Source organism: Pleuronectes platessa, chromosome 11 (assembly GCF_947347685.1).
Source record: "Pleuronectes platessa chromosome 11, fPlePla1.1, whole genome shotgun sequence".
NCBI classification, from domain to species: Eukaryota; Metazoa; Chordata; class Actinopteri; order Pleuronectiformes; family Pleuronectidae; genus Pleuronectes; species Pleuronectes platessa.
Genome location: NC_070636.1, coordinates 8,781,533 through 8,804,943, shown reverse-complemented (window position 1 = coordinate 8,804,943; position 23,411 = coordinate 8,781,533). Strand labels below are relative to the sequence as shown.

Sequence of the window (23,411 nt, the reverse complement as noted above, 5' to 3'; positions counted from 1 at the left end):
CTTGAGCTCTTCACCGTGAAACAGCCGGTTAGTGACTTTGTAGAACAGTGGAAACACAGAGTTTCTCTGGTCACATCTGCTCAGAGATCAGCAGCTTCATGATCAGAGCAGAAGCTGCAGGTGGTTTGTAACGAGCTGGAGTTTCTGTTTCCTCCTTCTCCTCTCGGCTCGCTCCTTGTGCTCAGTACAACACGAGACGTGACGCTCACAGTCAGGACTACTGACAGCTAAATCATCCCAATAAAAAATAACCTTAACTAACCCTCTGAAGTTGAACTAGTTCATTTTAAGTGTGAACTGGCTCAACGCTGCAAACAGCTACTGGACACCAGTCAGCATTGAGAGGCAGACGTAGGGCTGGATCATTACACTCTTGTGACCAATCCTGCATGAGACTGCGGTTAGGCCCGCCTTTCTCATTAGCATAAGGACACTGCAAATGAAAAGGAAATGTATCAGGGAATAAATAAATGTGCAAATATATTTAAGACATTTCTTTTGACATTTCTTTTGGTATTAACATATTTATTTATTTATTTCTGTATTCATTTATTTATTTCCTTTTTTATTTATTTATTTATTTCTGTATTTATTTATATATTTATTTATTTATTTATTTTTACTTAAGTCATGTATGGTCCTCCATAACCTTTGTACGAATTCTAATTAAATATAAAAATCTGTTCTGCAGTTATGAGAAAACTGGCATAAGCTGAGACGATAAATGTGGAGGAGGTTATTCTTCCTACTGTGAAGGTTACACCCGCTTACAAACAGTTTTAACGTCTCAATTCATCTAATTCCATTTTAAATCAGTTTGTGTGTTCGATAGAAGAAGAAAATAGGGTTACTATTGAAAAGGTCTGGAGGATGCGGGCATCGATCCCGCTACTTCTCGCATGCTAAGCGAGCGCTCTACCATCTGAGCTAATCCCCCTGGTGAGTATGGAGGACCATACATGACTTAAGTAAAAATAAATAAATAAATAAATAAATGTATAAATAAAAACAGAAATAAATAAATAAATGAATAAATAAAAATGGAAATAAATAAATAAATACAGAAATAAATAAATAACTATGTTAATACCAAGAGAAATGTCAAAATAAATGTCTTAAATATATTTGCACATTTATTTATTCCCTGATACATTTCCTTTTCATTTGCAGTGTCCTTATGCTAATGAGAAAGGCGGGCCTAACCGCAGTCTCATGCAGGATTGGTCACAAGAGTGTAATGATCCAGCCCTACGTCTGCCTCTCAATGCTGACTGGTGTCCAGTAGCTGTTTGCAGCGTTGAGCCAGTTCACACTTAAAATGAACTAGTTCAAGTTCAGAGGGTTAGTTAAGGTTATTTTTTATTGGGATGATTTAGCTGTCAGTAGTCCTGACTGTGAGCGTCACGTGTTGTACTGAGCACAAGGAGCGAGCCGAGAGGAGAAGGAGGAAACAGAAACTCCAGCTCGTTACAAACCACCTGCAGCTTCTGCTCTGATCATGAAGCCGCTGATCTCTGAGCAGATGTGACCAGAGAAACTCTGTGTTTTCACTGTTTCCACTGTTCTACAAAGTCACTGACCGGCTGCTTCACGGTGAAGAGCTCAAGTCTCAGTCACTGCCCGTGTCTCTGAGCGAGTGTGTGGAGCAGCGCAGGGGCTGTGTGTGTAGCTCAGTTGACCAATCCTGCTCGAGACTGAGGTTGGGCCCGCCTTTCTCATTAGCATAAGGACACTGAAATCGAAAAATAAAAGTTGGAATAAATGTGGAAATAAATAAATAAATGTGGAAATAAATGCAGAATTAAATAAATCAATGTGTTAAACTTATTTCCACATTTATTTATTTATTTCCACTTTTATTCCAACTTTTATTTATTTCCACATTTATTTATTTCCACATTTCAGTGTCCTTATGCTAATGAGAAAGGCGGGCCTAACCTCAGGATTGGTCAACTGAGCTACACACACACTGCCCCTGCGCTCCGTCACACACTCGCTCAGAGACACGGGCAGTGACTGAGACTTGAGCTCTTCACCGTGAAACAGCCGGTCAGTGACTTTGTAGAACAGTGGAAACACAGAGTTTCTCTGGTCACATCTGATCAGAGATCAGCGGCTTCATGATCAGAGCAGAAGCTGCAGGTGGTTTGTAACGAGCTGGAGTTTCTGTTTCCTCCTTCTCCTCTCGGCTCGCTCCTTGTGCTCAGTACAACACGAGACGTGACGCTCACAGTCAGGACTACCGACACCTAAATCATCCCAATAAAAAATAACCTTAACTAACCCTCTGAACTTGAACTAGTTCATTTTAAGTGTGAACTGGCTCAACGCTGCAAACAGCTACTGGACACCAGTCAGCATTGAGAGGCAGTAGGGCTGGATCATTACACTCTTGTGACCAATCCTGCATGAGACTGCGATTAGGCCCGCCTTTCTCATTAGCATAAGGACACTGCAAATGAAAAGGAAATGTGTCAGGGAATAAATAAATGTGCAAATATATTTAAGACATTTATTTTGGTATTAACATTTTTTTTTTTTTTTCTGTATTAATTTATTTATTTCCTTTTTTATTTATTTCTGTATTTATTTATACATTTATTTATTTATTTATTTTTACTTAAGTCATGTATGGTCCTCCATAGGTGAGGGACCTGGAGCCGGATGTGAATTTTGAAAGATATACACGATGTAACTATTATCTGTTTTTTTGAAGGCGCTGTTCATGGATTTTACACCTGAATTGTACGTAGCCCTCAAACACTATAATTGACTGTGCTGCCATCTTATTATTATCTCAACATATATATTTATAATATTTAAAGTGATATATATCTTTATACGTCAGGCTGGATCACAGTGACGCCATGTTTCACCCAAGATGTTTTCTCGTAACATGGAGAGAATGGATCACGTGCTGAGTTGACTTTACCGCCTGTTGTCGTCGTGTCCACGTCCCTTTATGTTTTAATGTCTTATATCTTCTGTGTTTTAACCCTTTGCTGTAAACACAAACTGTCCTGTGGGGACAAACGCGGCTGAAAGCTGACGTTAATATAAACCGGAAGGACAGTGAATTCATAGCGACGGTTATTTTTTGTATTTTGAAGTCTTTAATTTTAGTCTTATGAAAAAAAAAAAAGAAAAAGACTGGAGGATGCGGGCATCGATCCCGCTACTTCTCGCATGCTAAGCGAGCGCTCTACCATCTGAGCTAATCCCCCGGCTGGTGATACCAGGAACGTTATTACTGTTTTGTAATATGGTGAATGGTTTAGTTATTAATTACCAGTGAAATAGACACGTGCTTTAGATTATTTTGATGTATATTATATATATATTCATGTAAGTGTATCGTTTTTTGCATTCGTTGAGTGAAAATGTTGACTCGTGGCCTCTGTAAGCTTTCCATTGTTGCACTAGAAAAATAAATTATCACACAAAGCCATTTATTTCTCAACTGTTTATTTAGTCAAAACTCAAAAGATGAGCGATCTGTCGATGTTTGCGAGTTCCAGAGCAGACGACAGCCAGTGTGCAAAGTTTAAAGAGCTTGGGAAGGACTGGGACACTTCCTCGGTTAGAACTGGTTGTTATGCTAATGACCGGTTAACGCGGTCACAGATCTCTTAATACTGCGTTTCCTTCGAATAACAACTCATACATCCTGGGCTACCAGCAAATTAAAAGTTAAAAAACACAAAAATGATCAGCAGGAAAAAAGTCACGATAAAAGCTGTCATGTGAAAAATCAGTCTGTATCAATTCAGGTGTCAGGCTTCCGAGAATCAAACATCAGCCCTGCTACGATCTATAACCATGAGGTCGGTCTGCAGGCGGAGCTCCTCCTCCGCCCTGAAGGATACGACGGCAACTAACCAGGAATCGATCACAAAGTACATTTACAAAATATCACTCATTCACAGTCAAAGTCTAACATTCTCATGCTCAGATATGTTGCGGATCAAAGATGTATAATTGCAGAGCACCGATCATTATACGCCTTGAGTCCATTACACCAAAGTATCTCCTCCAGTGTTTCCACATGCCATGAACCCTCCATGAAACAAAATCAAAAGCTCGATGCAGCCTCAAACACACACCTTGACTCTCGGCTTTCAGCTCACATACAGTAGGTTTTGCACCGATTCTGCTACAGAAAGTTAACCTTAATGAATTATAAGTTAAATAAATAAGAAATGGTTAATAAAAAGTCACTTTTGTTACAGTTTTAGTAGCTCTGGGAGTGCCCGATGGCCCGTTGGAGCCGTGTTGTTCTGTGCTCTAGTAGAAGCATTAAGACAAATGACTCCATCACGAGCAAAGACATAGTTCTGTTCTCAGAAATCAAAATGTCAGTCCTATTTACAGACTTAGATCCACTGTCTGCCCCAGCAACCTCCATGCCGCCATCGACTCGATTTTCTACGTTACTCATGCTGAAATAACTGGGATATGTCGTACATTACTGTTATTGTTACTGTGTAAGTGGAGGCAGGGGTGAGCAGCAAATGATGCAAAGTATGTCGACGGCCAGAGGGTGGATGCACGCGCTCGGGGGGGTCGACCAACTGATAAGAAAGAAAGGAAAAGATGGACAGAGAGCAGGGACGATGGGAGGTATTTATAGAGAGCGTGCAGAGAGAGAGAGAGAGAGAGTAGAAAACAAATGAGGGCACTAAAGAAAAGGGAGAGCAGGGCTGCCGGAGGGGAGGGAGAAGAAGGGTTCAGTATTCATCCTGGTCCAGGTGAGCTTGTTCATCCAGCTCCTCGTCCTCTGGAGGCGCAAAGCCGTCCTGAGATAAAGAAAAGACAGTGTTCAGCTTCTCTGCGTCAAGGAAGACATGTTTTCACCTCTGTCTTTTAGTTTGTTTGTTGGTTAGTTGGATTGTTTCTGCATTCGTAGGATTACGGAAAAAACTACAGAACAGATGTCCACAGAAATAAGTGCAAGGATGGAACATGGGCTAAGAAAGAACCCTTTTAATTTGGGGTTTTTGTTTTTCACTTTATTATTGAAAGATTGCGAGAATTTGCTAATATTTTCGTGCATTTCCCAGTGAAGATTTCATTGATCTTGATGTTACGGATTTTTCAGGGAACTGTTATTTATCAGTTTGTGCTTCCTGTAGTTCGTTTCTAATTAAACATACAAATTCCAAATCACTGAGGACATTCAAACAGATAAATCCTCTCATTGACTATTTCTTTTATCGGTCTTTCTGAAACCATTTAGCATTTTACTTGGATTTAATTCCTGTATGCAAAGACAAATACTTTACAGTGGTGTCCGTTGGATGTTGAAACATTTGTAGTTGTTACAATATTAACAGCAGTTAACTTGTTTGCATATATAAAAAACATTTCAGTTCTCATGAAAATCTACCAGCGTACCAGTGTGGGTACTTCCATCATCGTGTCTTGGTTTCTTCAATGTGATATCTACCAACATTTCTGTTCCTCTGTTCACTTTTCATCTAACGTTCCAACTTCTTAGCTGGATAATAAAAGTAATATATCACATTCACCTTCTTCTACTCAGCTGGGATGTTTAACCCACAATTTTCCTGGACTAATGCGGTTTTTAAGTTATTCATTTTATCCCATGTCAAGTTGATTTTTAGCTAAGTTACTCTTGGGACGGAACCCAGATGTTGCGGTTTCACTTTAGCCTTTCTGTAGTAATTAACACTGAGACAATACAAATGTCCGTGGTGCCCTGCAGGCCATAGATTGGTTGTTTCAGACGTACCTCTGTTGCGTAGAGAATGTGGATTATCTTGCTGAGGACGGGGTTGGTGTCGCTCTCATTCTCCTGGCAGATCAGCTCGATGTCCCGTAGTTTGCTGAAGTAGAAGTCTCTCTCCTTCTCTAGTCCGTCCACAGTCAACTTCATCTCCATCACCTGAGGCAGACAAGGAAACATGTGTTTACGCTTGGAGTAAAAGAAAAAGTGTGTGTGTGTGTGTGTGTTTACCACATGATGCACAAGTAATAAACAGTTTACCAGTTTGCTGACATACAACGGAGGGAGCAAAAAAAAAAAAGATTCATCCTTGGTACGTCATCAAGTTCTGTGGCTAAAAAAGATCCTGATCTCTCAGCTTATTAAATCAACATTAGATCTGTGCTCAGTATTGGTTTATGTACAAAATCCCTGATATAAGTATCAGGACTACCACGCTCAGACCGTAGCTCCTGCATTCAACTCTACCTGTTGATTTAGCTCCATGATCTCCGCATCACTGCCTCCATTTCTAGACAAAGACGGGTTCTTCCTCAGGGCTGGAGTGTTGTGTTGGACCCGTTGTGGTGTTGGCATGATCTTGGGAACCGTTGGAGACGTCCTCTGTGGTCCTGGATTTGGTCGGAGATGGTGGGAGACGTTAATCATTTGAATGAAAACAGAGTCGCTGCATTTAATGTCTTCGGCTTCGTAGCAGCTGTGGCGATGGATGTAGCGCGTTGTAGAGAGCTGATGTGATCAGCTTGTAGCATAATGTTGTGCCTTTGATGTGATGTTTTGGTGAATAATGTAAAAGACACATTGCCGGATTTCAAAGAAGCCCAGAGTAAAATTTACGTTAACGGTTGAAAATCAAGTTTGAAAACTTCCAAGCCTCTATAAGTGCTTCAGCAGAGGAGTTTCACATCAAAGACAAAACATGGCAACTTGCAATACTACAGTTTTTATAATAAATGCCCATTTGCAACCACACAGCTGGCCAGTGGCAAAGTCACTCGGCAGGCGTATGGGACGCTACAAATCAAATTATATCTTGCGGCATGATTTCCAAGCGAAGAGCTTTCATGGAGACAGAGCAAGGCTGTTCAGGCTGACATTACTCTTGTTAGTAAAAGGACACACACTTAGTTTTGTATCAGTCCAGCTTTCAGGCAGATGAAGCTGCACCTGTGTAAGGCGGTACACAGGAAAGCACTGCTGCATTTGACATTTCTTTAGGTCCTCTGGTATAACGGGTCCCTGACGAATTAGAAGTGGGAGAGCAAGTTCACACTGAAGTTGCGTGAGCGGAGTTTGAAACCCCGCCGCACACTGAGGTGATTTACTACAATCCCACCAGGGACACAGTGTCATGTTGCCTATGAATGCCGGGCACTGAGATGGACCTAAAGAGGGCAGCAGTCATTCTGCTTGCTTGCAGGGAGCGCCTTCGGGCCATCCAAAGCTCAGCCAGACCGTGCAGCAACGCCAAAATTGTCGGGTTTACCTGGGTTTCTCTTTGGTTTGTGGATAAAGTGATCACCTGGGTTGGGGGAAGGGGCCATGTCCTGACCCTGTCTGCATATTAAAGGGTCGTACTCCTTCCCGTCGTAGTTGGCATCGAAGAACTTCTTGAACCACTGCACGAATTCAAAGTTGTCCTGGAACTTCCCTTTTACGAGCTTTTCTACGGGAATGATCTGGAGAAGGGGAAACGGGAAATGCTTGAACAGCTCTGTGTGATTCAACATGCATCTACAGCATCTTGTAGAGATAGAGATAATGCAATCAAAAGTATGCAGTCAAATGCATAATAATATGGTAATGAGAGGATTCGGACCTTGTCAACACCCATCCGTTTGAAAGCTGCTTGAAGACATTTGAAGTTGTGTATAAACTCATGCTCCAGCTTGGCTTGAAATTTGACCTTCTTCAGGAGGATGCAGCCTGGAAACAACATGTCCATGAACTGGCAATATGAGGCTCCTGGAAAACACAAAGACGTGGTGGTTAGTGTCGTCGTCCTGTTGGGGACAAAGGTCGGGGACAACCGACTCTCAGCTTTACCTGAACAGAGCTGTTCGATCTTGGTGTAGGCGAGATGCAAAGAGTCGTTGACCCATGCCAGCATGTCATGTCGGCTGAGGTTGTCAATGGACACCGACGTGGAGTACACATTCACTGCCATCCCCTACCTGAGACAAACAGAGAGAGAAGTAAAGTGGTGATCAGTTCACTGGATCTAAAAAACACAGGTTAGCCATTTTCAGTGGATTTAGGTGGAACTTAAGATCCACAAGAATACATTCCCCAAAAAAATCATAACAATATCATAATATCAGTTATTAACCTGTAATGGTAGTAAACAAATTGCTGTTATCATCTGATCAAGTTGGGCTGTTTGAAGACTTGACAGTGACGTTCTCCGTCCCCATAACCTTTACCCATCCTATCAGTCATCTTGGACTTTGCACTTGACTTATTAAGGGTTAAAACTAATAACGATTACCTCAATCAATCCTTCTTTGTCCAATGATTGTGAAAAAGCCTTGTTATAATTTAAGTTGACGTCTCCAAAGCCAAATCTTAATTGGTGTCACATAAGCTGGAACTTTGACATTATCTATTAAGAAAGTAACTTTCAGAATAGTTTCAATTGCTGTTTCAACTCTAGACTTCATTCACTTGAGGGTCTTCTTTTTCTTGGACTAATTTCAATTTATCCATATCCTGGATTTCTAATTTGCAGTCAACACCATTAGCATCCAATGTTATAATCTATATGATCTGTTTAAACGTTGAATATGTTGAAGATGACATTTTCCTAAATGCAACTACAGCTCTCTGTGGAGGGGAGTTGGCCTCTTTCTGCAGGTTTCTACGATTTGTTCCTTCTGTCCTGTAAGGGTGAGACAGAACTACCCCCCCCCCCCCCCCTGTCCTTTCAGATCAAATATCCCAGACTGGCTCTGAAACCACTGCAGCTGATGGGGCCTGTAAAACCCACCAAGCAATATTGGACCTGTGTGTCACTTGGATTTCCGACTGTTAACACCATGTGGTTTAAGTTTTAATCTACAGATGTGTTGTAAACACAATCCCCCCCAACCAGATTAAACAGAAAAACCCCTGAGCAGCTTTCCACATGTGACAGCTCCATGCAAGCCTCCCTTATATTTCCATTGGGATTGTGACACAAGTGAAGATGGGGGACTTTAAATGGTCTCCGAGGTCGCACCATGTGGCTGCAGCTGAGAGGGATGACACCGGCTAAACCTCACCTGCAACCTGCCTTATGCAGGATTCCGGGTGAAAACACTGCGTGAACGCACGATCGGCGGCATGCACATTACACCATGCACATTCCCCCACGGGGCTGCAGCCTGCAACCATGGCAGTCACAATAAAGAGGAGGCAGGTTCCGGCCACATTAGCAGAAGCGAGCGATCCCTCATAAATAAGGATTTATTATTATTCTAGCATCGAGGGCGGCGGTAGGGCGGGGGTGGGGGGGTGGGGGGGAGTCAATCTATTCTCCCATGGTTACAAAATAAAAAAAATCCACTGGGCCTTTGCTCCCATAATGACTGCAGTAAAAAAAAGAAAGAAGTCTGGGACAGATGGGCGGGGGTCTGACATATCGAGCCCGAGCTGAGAACAATAAATGAGGCCGTTCGGGAAAAGCCGCAGCGCTGGTCCTGCAGCGGCCCCCTCTGCAGGCCTCCCCCGGATACAGCTCCGGAGAGTCGGCTGAGATCTGCTCAGCGCCTGGGAAACAAGCACGCATCCCTGAAACAAAGAGCAGCAGCAGGACGCAGCGCAGGTCGCGTCCACCCTCCTCCTCCTCACACACACACGCGCAAACACACGCACACACACACGCGCGCCTCCATACTCACTGTATTTCACGGGTGCTGTTATCGCGCTGGCAGGTTTCCTTCTGTCAGTGCCCGCTGCCGTCGTCGGTGTCGGACCCTGCGCTGCGCTGCTCGCCTGGTAACGGGCCGCCCCTGTCTGCAACGCTCCGGCCCCGCACCGCGCATGCGCCCGACTCCATGCTGCTAGAGGTTCATTATAAATAGGACTTTGGCCTGTTCCAGCTCAGAGACACATGATGTGTGTGTCTGCTCGGATTTAAGGCCGTGCCACTGACGAGTGGGGTTTAGAGGCTCAGGCGACACGCACAAAACAAGAGTTATATGTTTTTTTTTTTTTTTATATCTGACATAGAGAAATAGAAAATAGAGACACTAAAGCCTGTTGTCATTGTTTTATAGTGCCACGCCACTTGGTGCATGAGGAACACGTTCATTGACACAAGATTTGCAGAGATAGCAAATGATTGTAGCACAGTCCACAGAAGTTATTGGCCACTTCACCTTAGTTCATAAGATAAGAGGTGTGAAGTGGGCAGCTTTCGCTTTGTGTGTTGATTTAGAGTTTGCTGCTGGATGAGAACTGAGATCCTTCTACTGAAGCACAAGCTCCATTCATCAGAATCAGCAACTATGCGTACTCATTAATAGACTCACAGTTATAGCAAGGATAACAAAAATCGGAACAAATATCATTAAATCTATCAAACTTTCTACATACAGCACACTTCAAACCAATCCAATCCTTTATGAATTATAAATGAGTTGAAAACAGACTAATGCTTACCAAAGCAATCAAAAGTAGAAAGGAAGGAAAGTTAAGATTCTGAAATATATATATAATCATTCTGAAATATATATAATCATCACAGGTTATACTTAAAACAAAACATGAAGTTGTTGGTTATTTTTTCTGCTGATTGATTAGTCAATTCAAGTAACAATGTAAAAATGTTTGATAACAAGTTAAGGTCCTGCTTTCAAATTCTATAACGCAGATGTAATATACTAAATGTGCTCAAAGTATCAAAAGTATAAGCGCTTGCTCTGCAGTTCTATGTAGATGCATTGATCGCATTTGCTGGTTGTAGTTGGTTAAAGTGGAGGCTACATTATATTAAACCTGTAGTTTGTGGATGAGGTACAACTTTAAATTACAGTATTGCAGTTGAAAAAGTACAATATTTTCCTCCCAATCTACTGAGGTAGACGAGTAAAGCAGCAAAAATTGGAGGTACTCAAATAAAGCTCAAAAGGCAGAACCTGAAATCAGATACGGGACTCAGCTGAGGATTTCCTTGTGGTTTATTTGCACTCAAATCATGTGATAAAGAGCTGCAAGACAAACTAAAGAGATAAACAGAATTCAATGTGACAACACATTGTTCAGCACCGGTGTAGGTTTGGGAGGGAGGAGGACACAACACAACAACATTTGCTGGAGCTTCTAGAAATTAAAAAAGTGAAATTGAAAAAAAAGCATTGTGCTACTTTTACTGTATCATGATCTTCTGAACATAACTGGGTCTAAACATTGAGCTAAATCTCGTATGCATCCCCGCTAACTCGGCAGTTTTGACAAAAATAACAATAAAATCAGACACTAACACAAATATTCACAGGAATAAAATCTGTAACTAAAGACAAACAATGAAAACACAGTGGTTGAGAACCAGTCACGATCCTGAAGAAACCGCAGCTTGGATCCTAAAGAGGATCCCTTCAGCGTCTCTGTTGGTCAGGGGGACGTTTGAAAAGGAAAACAAATGACAGCGGTCAACAGGTCAGAGGTCACGAGCTGTAGCGGCAGGTTGCAGAGGTGTGTTTGAGGGCGTCAGTGTTCTCAGGTGAGAGAAAAAGGCAGTTAGGTGAGGCTCTTTGCTCGCTGTGGAAAACGAATAAGACCACAAGAGGATTCTGTGACATTGGTGCTTACGACAGAAGTTCTAACTATGCCACTGTGCACGGTGCACACAGCGTAGGTTCATTCACATTCAGTAGGGGGTGGAACAGAAGTCTGTAAACAGGAGCTGAAACGCTAATCCGACCACGATAAATTACCGAACCTCAGTGTTTTTAAAGGAAATGATTCTAACACAGTGGCATCACAGGGATAAAGCTCAAATAATACAGTATAAAAAAATAAATTAACAAACACATGTAAAAGGTTAACTTGCATTACGTGGTTTTTCATTATTCTGTCAATTGCATCGTTTGTTTGTTTTTAAGTGCTGACATATTAATGTCGGGCCAACACCCTATAATAAACCATTACATTTCATTCACCATGACGCGCAGTTAAAAAGACATTTGTGACATTCGTGACATCAAATCATGTAAAAAGGCATCTAAATAGAACATGATAAAGGTGCAAAATCTTATTTTACGGTGAGGTAAGAGTCGCATCATAAAAACTATGACTCACCTTCCTAAAACTAGGAGTTAGTTACAGTATCCCCCCTCTAACCACATCCATTAATTCATTGGCATTTTTTTTGTTATTTTCCACTTATTTTTTGGAGGTAACATTTGACTGAAATTTGGTAGATGTAATCGCTTAACACAGGTTTTCCTTGTTACGGCAATGTCATACAGGTTAATGTTTTACAGTCCTAAATAACTCGTGAAAACATGACTCCATCACCCGACAAATATACTAAGCTTCCAGAAAGATAAACAAAGTGGTCTTGTTCGGCCAAATGTTTCCCTCAGGTGTCGTGCTTCTGCTTCATGTGACGTCCTCCTGATTGGTTACCAGATCCCACTGGACCTCCCTCCAGGAGGAGCCAGGATCCGGGCTGAGGACCTCTTTGGAATGGCGTCATCGATCTGGGCACCTGAAACATCGGGGGGGGGGGATCACTTGGGTTTAGCAGCGAAACACAAGAACTACAGTTTTACAAAGTAGTATTTAAGAGCAGCTCAATCATATTTTCTTGGTGGTGCTAAACAGCTTATAACCAGTCCAAAGCAGTTTCTAGTCAGACTTAAGGATTGCAACATACTTCAACAGATCAAAACAATTCTTTTCATTCCTCTTAGAAAGCTGCTCGTAACATGTTAAATGTAAATGTATGATTTCTGTTGCCATAAAATCTGACATTCCAGGGCCTGAATGACAGAGAAATCTATGTAATCTAAGGCTCCAAGATAAAGTAAACTAAAAATCCTTGATTCCTCATTGATCTAAAAGTATACTGGGTAGAGGGATGTGGTGGTTCTAGGGTTGAAGGCATCAACCATAGACCTCGCATCCCTGATTTGGCCCCAGACTGTTGTTGCACATCATTCCTCATCTCTACCCTCTGGTTCAGTCTGGTTTCAACAATCAAATGTCTCTAATTAAGAGATTAAATTAACCGCACAGTACTAATCCATCTCCGTTCAGGAACAATAATGTGAAATATAACTGGAAGACAGGGGGGCGTAAAAAAAACTTTAAATACCGTGGTTTGGCAAAACAAATCTGTAATATCTTTTATTATGACAGATTTTCAGTATAAAAGATGTTTTTATAATTTTTTTTAAAGGTTTCCCAACATTTCATATGAACCCCTCAACTACTGGGTCAACCTCAGTCCAACAAGATGCTCTGTAACGGCCCAAGTTACTTTAACTCCAGCTCCCTCATCAGGCCAATCTGTAGATTTGTTTAAAGGCCAGAACAGAAGCAGCAAACCAGGTTGTACCACCTACCAGAGATTTCATAGTTTTTATGAATGGGCACAAGTCTGAAAAAGAACTTTCCCTTGTACATCTGACATCTGTACATCCTTATGTACGACACTCTTTATGTTGGTCCTCACCAGAGAGGCTGAAGCTGGACTCCTGGAGGTCCCTCAAGCCCCCGTGCCGGGTGCAGGGGCGTGTCGGGGTGTCCAGATCTGACGCCCCAAAGTCCTTCTTTCCTGAGTTGACCAACGAGACCACGTCCCCTGTGTACGGCTCCCGCTCCACAGCTTTCACCGCCTGGCACTGGTACGTGACATCACACAAATTATGGTTAAAGTAGTAATAGAAGCTGCAGACATGGTAGAAATAAAAGCAATAAAAGTATCCTTGGTATTAGTTATACCAAGTAGTAGTGTAGATAAAGTACATGCAGCACCAGTGGAGTTGGTATCAACAGTGTTTCTGTTAATATAGTGATTAATAAAAAGATATTTGATTGATTCTGAGGGAAATTAAGGAATTTAAGAAAGACAATTCTAGTCAATAACCTCCAAACCAAATCAGAATAAAGGGTTTCTAGTCCAGTTTGAGGTCGGCCCACAAATAATACAAGTTCATGTTAAACTCTTCACATTATACTCAATCTAATTTAGTATTAAGACTGCATGGAAAATGTATAAGATTATTCAATAATACAAAATGAGCAGTTGTCTCGATATTAATGTTTTATCATTATAATGTTTGAAAAATGGCTTCTCCTGATGAACGCTGTGTTTGTCTAATTAATGATTAATGAAATTCATATCTGTCTGATACCTTTTCCCTCTGCACCATCTTCTTGTAAAGATAATCCGGGAAGGTTCTCAGGGGGCAGAATTTTCCAGAGCCTTCAGCACATGTGAAAATGCCATTTTCATAGACCAGTCGCCCACGGCTGATGGTGACCAGGGGAACACCGTGACAGCGAAGGCCCTCATACAGGTTCACATCTCCTCCCTGGACCTGGTTGGTCACAGAAATGGTCCTGCAGGCAAACATGAAAGAGAGAGTCATGACCCAGTTTAGCACGACAAAAAGCTCACCAGCCTCTGAGACATGAGATGAGAGCTGGAGGGAGACAGACTGGTCGATGATGTGGGGGATCCGGTTTCATACTTTGATCCCTCGGGGTCCCAGACCACCACATCAGCATCTGCTCCTGCGATGATCCGGCCTTTCCTGGGGTAGAGGTTGTAGATCTTGGCTGCGTTTGAGCTTGTGACTGCTACAAAGCGATTCTCGTCCATCTTACCTCCGATCTATGAATTATAACAAACACAATAATTCAAATCTGCAAACTGAGAGATAAATAAGTACACAGATCTAACTGATGCACTGAAAGCAGGAGGCTTTCGTGCCTCTCCTGCCTTGGTTATTTTTTATTTTTCAAATTCGATAACCTCAAAACCGAAACAGATGTCCTGTTCTGGGAACAAAAGAGCTACACATACCACTCCTTTCTCCCAGATGACGCTCATGCGGTCCTGTATGCCAGGGAGCCCGTGGGGGATCTTTGTGAAATCGTCCTTACCCATGGCTCTCTGTTGGATGGTGAACGGACGGTGATCGGACCCCACAACATTCAGAGTGTCACTGCAGGCAGAGAGGTCAGGCTTAGATTTTGAAGCAGTTGGAAGACAGGAATTTGTGACATTTTGTAGACTTACTTTCCCAACAGGCTCATTAGGAAATTGGGGGTGCAGGGGTCCAGGCGGAGAGGTGGCACGGTAACATGGGCAGCGGCGTGCGCCCAGTCCTGATGATAGTACTGCATACCGTTCAGCACAGTGTGGGCCGTGGTGGTTTCCCCATGGACCACCTTACCTACAAAGATTGTGATATTTTCACACTAAAATACTTTGGGACACATGCCAGTGACAAATAAAATGTTGTGTAATTTAATTTAAGCTATGATATTTCTAAATTGAGTAAAATGTAGATGTACGCAAACCTTTCAAATTCTACAATGTGCTCCAAAAATCGGAGACTACTTTTCTATTGTTTCTTACTCGTCTTTAAGATGGTATCACCAGATGTAAAGTAAAATATATCTCACCTTGCATCTTGGCTGTAGCCACCACATCTCCTGCAGACATGCTGGACACATTCACAAGGTAGATCGGGCAGTGGGCCTACGGAATAAACACACAAACAAAACCTATGAAATGGATTTAAGCTAAATGCCTCCGTCAGCATGCTAATACGCTCACAATGTTAACCTGCTGATGTTTTGCAGGAGTCATGTTTACATAATTCAAAATCACAAATATGAACCTTGTGGTGGCGCTAGTGAAAAAGTCAGACTTTATCAATGTCAAAAGAAGCCAACCTCTGGAGACCATGAATTTCTTCACAGAATTCTGTGGCATTTGATCTATTCGATCTTTTAGTTGTGCTGGTGCACTTGTAGTAGATCCAGTAGATCTTGAAATGTTTCAGAGGGAATGTTACGAGTGGTGTTAGAGGCTCATGGGAATCATCACAGTCAGCATTATTCATCCTCTGGGGACTTTTATATATGTCAATTATAATCCAGGTCCAAGTCTTCCCATACATTACAATATGTATACATTATATTACATATATACGTTCTAACGACCTCTCACTCACCCTGTTGGCGATGGTGATCGCCCTGTGGGTCGCCTCGGCCTCCAGCTGTAGAGAAACATTATTATTATTATAAGAACAAGTGTCCGGCTGTAATGGAAGTGATTTAATTTGACAGACAGTGTTTAGAAGGACGACCTAATTAAACCTGACTATCGTACCTCTTCAGGTCTGCTAATTTCAATCCCCTCAGGGCCACTGATGCCCAGGTCCAGTGCTTCCTTTGCACCCTGATAAGAGGAAAGAGAACACCATACATTTATTACATATAAAAGCACATCATTTAATAATAAGACAATATTCTATCATCTATCCAAAAATGTGAATGAAATGGGACTGAGAAGATTGTCCCTCACCTCTGCCACCAGCTCCCCGTTCTCAGCATGGACTCTTGCTATCGCCCCGATGTCCTTGCAGTGCTGCAGGGCCTGGAAGAGCTCGCCGTCTCTCAGCATGAACAGGTCCTTATAGGCCATGAACATCTGGAAGGAGTTCACGCCCTTCTCTCTCACCAGCTTCTCCATCTCAGCTTGTACCTGCCGGAGGATAGATATGAGCACCGCTTGATGTATTGAATGAATGAACACAGAAACTGGGAAAAAACACTTTTGTGTCCATGCTGGTCGTTTCATCCTAAAAGGGGTTACATGTTTCCATTGCTTTTTGTCTGACTATTAGCAGCTTTATGCAAAAATATAGTGGAGGGATGGGACATGGGCAAAGGAAAAACCCTTTCACTTTTGGCACAGCTCTTTTATCATGTGTCCAGTGATTGCAATGATTTTTGAGGTAGTAGTTCTAAAAACTACAAGCCTCAGTTAACCAGAGTGCGACATGACCACATACCAGTTTATTTTTTATGTATATCTGGGTTATTTGCTGTGATTGTAAAGCAGTTTGAGTCAACTCCTGTTATTTTTATATGTGCTGTATGAATAAATTAGTCTGGACTTGGCTATATACTTAAAACCCCCTCATGTTTAGGTGTTGTTCTCCCTACACACACACATAAGCAGAACACATCCTGGTAAGAAGTCACTAAGAGAGGTACTACAGTAACCAACTATCTAACCAATCCCGTGGGATTCTGGGAATCACAGAGCCACCGTACCTTGGGACCCCACCAAGTCACTCCCACGTGCAGAGCGTAGTCACAGCAGGTTTTGGGGTCGGCCATGCTACGGCAATTCTCGTAGGCTTCCAGCAAGGACTCATTCTTCTCCGGCAGAACGTGACCAATCACCATTGTCGTACCGCCGGCAAGGGCTGCCTGGGAAAAGGAAAACCCAGAATAGCACTCCGTTGAATAGCACTCATGTAGACTCAGTCAGTTTAACCTTCATATGCACAAGTAATTGAGTTGTTTTGCTTCCGTCAAGTGAGGTGATAGCTAATGATTTTACCCATTGTAATGTAATACTGTAATTATCTGAGGTTAAATGAGAGGCAGACCTTTAAATTAAGAATAACAGGAGACGTTACTCAAGCGAACGATATTGATCTTTAAAGTCCATAAATACTGAAGAGACCATAATCTACTGATCCACTAAACATGTACAGGAAGTAAAGCCTCTATTGCCATCAATGCTCGTCTTTATGGTTATATGCAGATGACTGTTGAGGGAATTTGAATCCTCACACAGTCAAGAAAAAACACAGTATAAATTGCAAATTTCCCCATTGTGGGACTATATTATCTTATCTTATCTTATCTTATCTTATGATCTAATTTAAAGCAATAACAGCACTTGTTATTTTGTATCCTCTAAAATCACACAGGCTACAGTAACCAAGCACGTAAAGAGAGGGTGTGTTTTGTGTCTGAGTGCATGCTTCACGGAGCGTCTGTCAGCTGAGCCTAGAGAGCGGAGTAGTGGGTAGTGGGTAGTGTGTAGACGGGGGGGGGGGGGGGGGGCTGTCTGACAACCATTGTCTCCAAGCACAATGGCGAGAGTGAAAAGGCTTTTTTTGCGGCAGCCTTTGCAGCAGCTCCCCGGTATCCATGGAAACAGATAGTCATCTGCATTAGGAGATGCAGATGGAGTCATTCTGGAGCAGGGGGGGGGGGGCAGACGGAGAACAGTGGAGAATAGTGTCTGTCACCACGCTCCACCGCTCCGTCCACTCACTGAAACATCTGAATTCCAGCGCACGGCGTCATCTCCCAGCTCCCATCATCTCCAAGTGCTACGGAGTGATGAGTCATCACGGTGCTCGGAAGGCAGAGTGGGGTCTCCCAGTCTCACCAGCAGCCATGATCACCAGACGCGCTGGCAGCTGTTCGCCTCCACCGCTGAGTGCTATACCAACGAAATGCCGAATCACCTCTGTGTGATGTCAGTGAAAGACAAACTATTCACCCTGGAGAAGCTTTCAGAGACAAAAGTTCAATCCAGTTTGGCCGAAGTTAATCATTTACTTTATTAAAGTGTCGTTCTAGTTCTGTTCTCGGTTTTCACTTGCTGGTCCTTTGTGCTGTGTCCTGATGTGTGATGTCCACCATTTATTACCAACATTTAATGCTTATTGGTTTACAAATCAGTCAATATGAGGCTTTCAGACAAAACATAAACTTTTTTTTTTACTTGTTTCATAAAACATCATTACAATATAATATATCAATACTTATATTAGCTGATATTTTGTTCTTTTTTACTCCCAAAATTTCTCCAAATGATTTTGATTACATTCTAACATCCTGTTTCTTACGTTGACATCTTATGCTCTTAATTTGGGAAAGTAGTTCGGATAAAAAAAACAAAACATATTTGATCTGAAAAAAGTAATTACTAAATAAGGTGGTGACACGCCAAAAACAAGGAGCATTAACATCAGTGGAACGTTTTTGTTGGTCAAAAGGACACATTAGTGATCTTGTGCAGTATCAGAAAGGAAGGGATATACCGGAAAGTCAAAATTATAGAAAAGGATTCCTAAAAATATATGTCTTATTCTGCTCTCACTCTGTTCAACATTCAGCCCATGTTACTGTCTGTGCATTTCCTGCCGGACTTTACCTTGGTGCCGCTGTAGTAGTCATCTGCCGTGGTGGCATTCATGAAGTATTCATCCAGGTGGACGCTGGTGTCGATGCCACCAGGGAGAACCAGTTTTCCAGTGGCATCTATGACTTTGGCCCCACCAGGGATCATCATCTCCTTCCCCACCTGCTGGATGATGCCGTTCTCGATGTAGACGTCGGCCTCCTGGGTGCAGTCGTCGTTCACCACCTTGCCGCCCTTTATCAGGATCCGAACCATCGCTGAGCTGGAAGACATGGCTATGGCTCTGTGAGGCGGAGAGAAAAAACAGATACCACAATAGGGATTTAGGATTTTCTCACGACAACAGGGGAGATCTGACTGTACAAACACCACACCGAAAAAACCCAAGAACATTTACCCTAGTATAACCCTAACCCCCCTAAATACTACCCGAACCTTTTAAACTGTTTGGTCCTGGAAAGAACTGGAGGCATTTCCACAAGAACTTACAGAAAATGAACATTTCACTGTACCTCATTCTGAGACAGTGTAGTAAGACAGTGGAAGAGAGCGAAGGGTCAGTGGTGCTGCTCTGAGACCAGTCCGTCAGCCTGTGACTGGCATCAGCTACGAGACTGGGAGAGCAACAGCCGTGTCAGTCACAGCCTGAGACCTGACGTCCTAGTGGACCGCGATGTGGTGGTAAACAGAGAGAAGCTGACAAACACGGCTCCAAAAGGCCATTATTCTGAAAGGACTGAGGCAGCATTAGGCTACTTACAATTCACTCACTATGAAGCTGCATAGAGAGAGAATCACAATGGCTGAAAAATAAGAATCAAGTGAGCTGAGGTGGATTCTATTACACATCATACAAAGCTAAATAGCTATACTCTACTCCAGGGGGTCAGAAAGAAAAATCTGAGGGTTCACCAAAGGATCACTGGGGTGGGAAAAGTTTTTTTTAAATGTGTGTTAGTTTTATTGTATTTATCATTGTTTTATCTTGTTTATTTTCATGACTTTTCTTCACTCTCCTGTATTCTTGCAGATGTTGGTAAAGTTTTACCTGCCATGGCATAAAACGATTCTAATAAACAAAAAAAGTTACAGGTTAAGAAGAACTGCTCACTAACTTGGTACTAATGCGTCAAAACTATATATAGAAGATATTTTATTGAATGATCTCAGTATTTTTACTTTCTGACCTCAAAAGCAGAAGAATTGATTCATAAAGCTTTCCCTGGTAGATTCGCTGAGCCGCTGACGACTGATGACACTGTGAATTTGAAAGGAGGTTACTTTTCCTAAATATAGTACTGATTACAGTATACTGACTGATGCCAGTATTTTTAAAAACAGAAATTTGAAAAACAAAAGCCGAAAATCTGAGAACAATTTCACTGTGAAGAAACTTATTAATGGTCGTGATTAATTAAAAAGTCATCTAAATCAATTCATCATCAAATTTGCTGTTTTGATTAAATAAAACAAAAATCTAAGATATTTCCTTTGAGTATTGTCAGTATAAAATATTACCCTGATCACGACCACTACATGTGTTGCAATATTTTCTGCTTATTAAATACAATTTTCTTTTAAACCACACAGAATAGATAATAATCCCAAAAATAAACCACAATGTGTTTTCATATAGTTCCTGTTAGTGATTAACTATTCATGAACAACAAAGAAACAAGTCTCTACCTTTCCTTACACACAACTCCTCTAATGATGGAGTGTATTCTCGAAATGTGTGTGTGTGTGTGTGTGTGTGTGTGTGTGTGTGTGTGTGTGTGTGTGTGTGTGTGTGTGTGTGTGTGTGTGTGTGTGTTTGTGTGTGTGTGTGTTCATCCAGCGTGCTTGCGTGTGTGTGTGCGTGCAGGGTGTGTACGTCTGAGGGTGCGGCAACTTTACTGCATGGACTCCCTCACACATCCAGCAGATCTGATGGATGATACTGTCTGTGGCTCATATCACACAGGAGATAACGACATTATATCATACGAAGCATGGAAGCAGCTACAGGCCGTAATAAAGAAATTATCGTTATTATAATAGTAATGTGGGGTTTATAGCTGAGTTACCACTGTGGAAGTTAGTCAATAATCACTATATGAGCTTGTGTTGCCTGTTTAAACACTAGAGAACAGTAAATATGTGCATTTGTATTATAGCACATATGCAATAATCGATTATAGATTAAGCAGCCACAAAAGGAGCTAGGAGTTGCTCTGATATTTGCCCTAAATATCTTTCTATTCTCATTGATTTGTGCGTAAAAATCCAGGAAATCGCTGGTCCATCTCAAGCAATCTTTACTGTTTCTATTTCAAAACCACCCAGATAAACGACTAGAGATATTTATGTGTGATGGTGAGATGATGACACTTGACACAAAGAAACCGGTCCCCAGCCGGCAGGAGCGGCTGCACAGCCTTCATCATTATCATCGACCTAGAAACCAAACCACCAGCCTCCTCCTCCTCCTCCCAGACCTCAGTCCCCCCTCCGGTGCACTGTGACCGGACCCGGATCGCCGGTGCACCGGGCTCACAGCTGCCGGAGGCTCCTTCAGGGTGTGTGCAGGGTCCCGGGGAGGAGGTTTGTCTAGGAGACACCCAAGACCTGCTGCAGCCAGGGGAGGAGGAGGAGGAGCAGGAGGAAGAGGAGGGAGCATGGAAACAAAGTCTCCAGCAGGAGAGGATTTCCACCCAGACACACACACACACAGACACGTACACACACTTCCAGGCAGAATGAAGCTGATGAGCATCACATACCTGCTCTATGGGGCCTGATGCTGCTGCTCCACTCTGCTCCCCCGTTACTTTCTGTGTGAGTGCAACACAATCCGTTGACTGCACTTCCCAAGGAGACACACGCACACACACATATATAAATACACACACATACACTAACACACACACACACACCAGATGGATGCCTTCCTGGCCGGTGTGAGACAAGCCGCCTCAGTCCCATCAAGTTAGCAAGAAGATGAGAGGGACACTTCCTCTTTATGGATTTCCAAATAAAATCCTCCATAGTGATTTTCCTGTGCAACTTTTTTGTCATGCAAAGTACTTCATCCAAGAGGGAATCTTTCACAGAAAGCTGTGAAACACGAAAGCGGTCACAGTCTGAGCCTCCATGTAACACTGATTTGATCGATGGAGAGAAAATCACGTTTTCACTAGATCAACGAATAGAAAAATTATGGCAATACTGGCATAAATTAATGTTTGTGTCTGACCTTAGGACTCGATTACTGATCTATCATTATATGAACTGATGGTGTATTTCTATCCTTATATTGTTTATAGGATTACATAGGTGGCCAACCACTTGTTCTACCATGTTGTAATTCCTTGAAAAATAAGAATAAACTGTGAAAAATAGATCAATCACTATCACTGATCAGTATTTTTTTTAAATGTCCTTTTTGTGGCAGTATTGACTTTGTCGTGCTTTTATTTTGTAGGTCCACCACCTTTGTTCCGGTGCCAACCCCTCTATCGACAGTTGCCTTGACGCGGCTCGCAGCATCCAGGCCGGCAGACGGTGCGAAGGACCAATCAGCTGTGGGCAGCGAAGGCTTGGTCGGCTGAGCAACCAATCAGTGTGGACTTTGGGCGTGTCCGCTGTGAGGAGGCTGTACCACTGTGAGAGGAAGAGGGGGGGACATTAAAACAACAGGCTGCCAATTAGACCATTCTAATGGTTTATCAACATTATCATCATTTCATAAATGTCTAATTGTTAAAAGGTCTCCAGGCGCTTTGATGACAACCGATTCTTTGAGCAGCAACATTTATAATGAAAGTGAAAATGAATATAATACAGATGAATAATATATTCATGAGCAACTTTAGTAGAAATTTTAAGTAATGGCTTGATAAAGGTTTATAGAGTGGCAACATGTTGAGGTCAGATCAGGGAGGAGCTTCAGGGAAACACCCTTATTTATAGAGCAAGGGGGCAAATTAAAAAATCATCCTCTGCTGCAGGGCATGATGGGAAAGAGACTGGACATCATCTCCTCCATCAGCCTCATGATGATCAGAAATACACGATCACATCACTTTTCCGTCAATAGACGTGTGAATTGTTAAGCCTCAGTCTGCATAATTATGACTGATCATCGCATGAATAGGCGGTAATTAATCATTATTTCAAGGTTTCTGTTGAATTATTCATAAACAGGACCAAGGACAGAGGATGAAGACCTGAATCATCAAAAATGTCTTTTATTTAAGCACCATTTGAAGAGAATATTGTGTGTTAATACAAATCTAAACTATATATTAATGTATGGTTGCATGTATTTTTTATAGTTTGTTGGGGGTGGGTCATAATTTGTAACTTAACATATTGTAATATATAAGTAATATGAATTGGAAACTGCTGCAAACTACCTCACTTTGAATGTACATTTTAAATGAATTTCATCAACATCAACGCAAATTTTCACTTTAAAACCAATGACGTAAAAAGAAGGACAGGAGA

At 42.1% G+C, this 23,411-nt stretch overlaps 2 protein-coding genes and 2 non-coding genes across 5 annotated transcripts; all 4 read right to left on the bottom strand.

Moving 5' to 3' along the window:
• Positions 1–864: 864 nt before the first annotated feature.
• trnaa-agc (transfer RNA alanine (anticodon AGC)) lies at positions 865–937 on the bottom strand. Its single transcript has one exon. It is a non-coding gene; the product is annotated as a tRNA-Ala (tRNA).
• Positions 938–3,151: 2,214 nt separating this feature from the next.
• On the bottom strand, positions 3,152–3,224 carry trnaa-agc (transfer RNA alanine (anticodon AGC)). The gene has a single exon. It is a non-coding gene; the product is annotated as a tRNA-Ala (tRNA).
• Positions 3,225–3,461: 237 nt separating this feature from the next.
• On the bottom strand, positions 3,462–9,732 carry mapre3a (microtubule-associated protein, RP/EB family, member 3a). 2 transcript variants are annotated; one of them, XM_053435351.1, is made up of 7 exons: positions 9,625–9,732; positions 7,793–7,920; positions 7,566–7,711; positions 7,233–7,425; positions 6,215–6,357; positions 5,753–5,905; positions 3,462–4,796 (listed from the first exon to the last, which is right to left on the bottom strand). In XM_053435351.1, exons 2-7 carry the CDS (start codon positions 7,911–7,913, stop codon positions 4,728–4,730), a joined length of 825 nt encoding a protein of 274 aa, XP_053291326.1. In that variant the 5' UTR covers positions 7,914–7,920; positions 9,625–9,732; the 3' UTR covers positions 3,462–4,727. The 2 variants fall into 2 exon arrangements, with proteins under 2 accessions (XP_053291326.1, XP_053291327.1); XM_053435352.1 differs by having other exon boundaries at positions 7,269–7,425.
• A 1,271-nt stretch (positions 9,733–11,003) lies between these two features.
• dpysl5a (dihydropyrimidinase like 5a) lies at positions 11,004–19,202 on the bottom strand. Its single transcript, XM_053435359.1, has 12 exons — positions 18,936–19,202; positions 17,030–17,188; positions 16,275–16,454; positions 16,080–16,148; positions 15,922–15,966; positions 15,368–15,443; positions 14,979–15,135; positions 14,763–14,904; positions 14,428–14,570; positions 14,089–14,296; positions 13,407–13,575; positions 11,004–12,437 (listed from the first exon to the last, which is right to left on the bottom strand). The coding sequence occupies exons 1-12, from the start codon at positions 19,194–19,196 to the stop codon at positions 12,352–12,354; spliced, it is 1,695 nt and encodes a 564-aa protein (XP_053291334.1). The 5' UTR covers positions 19,197–19,202; the 3' UTR covers positions 11,004–12,351.
• Positions 19,203–23,411: the final 4,209 nt, after the last annotated feature.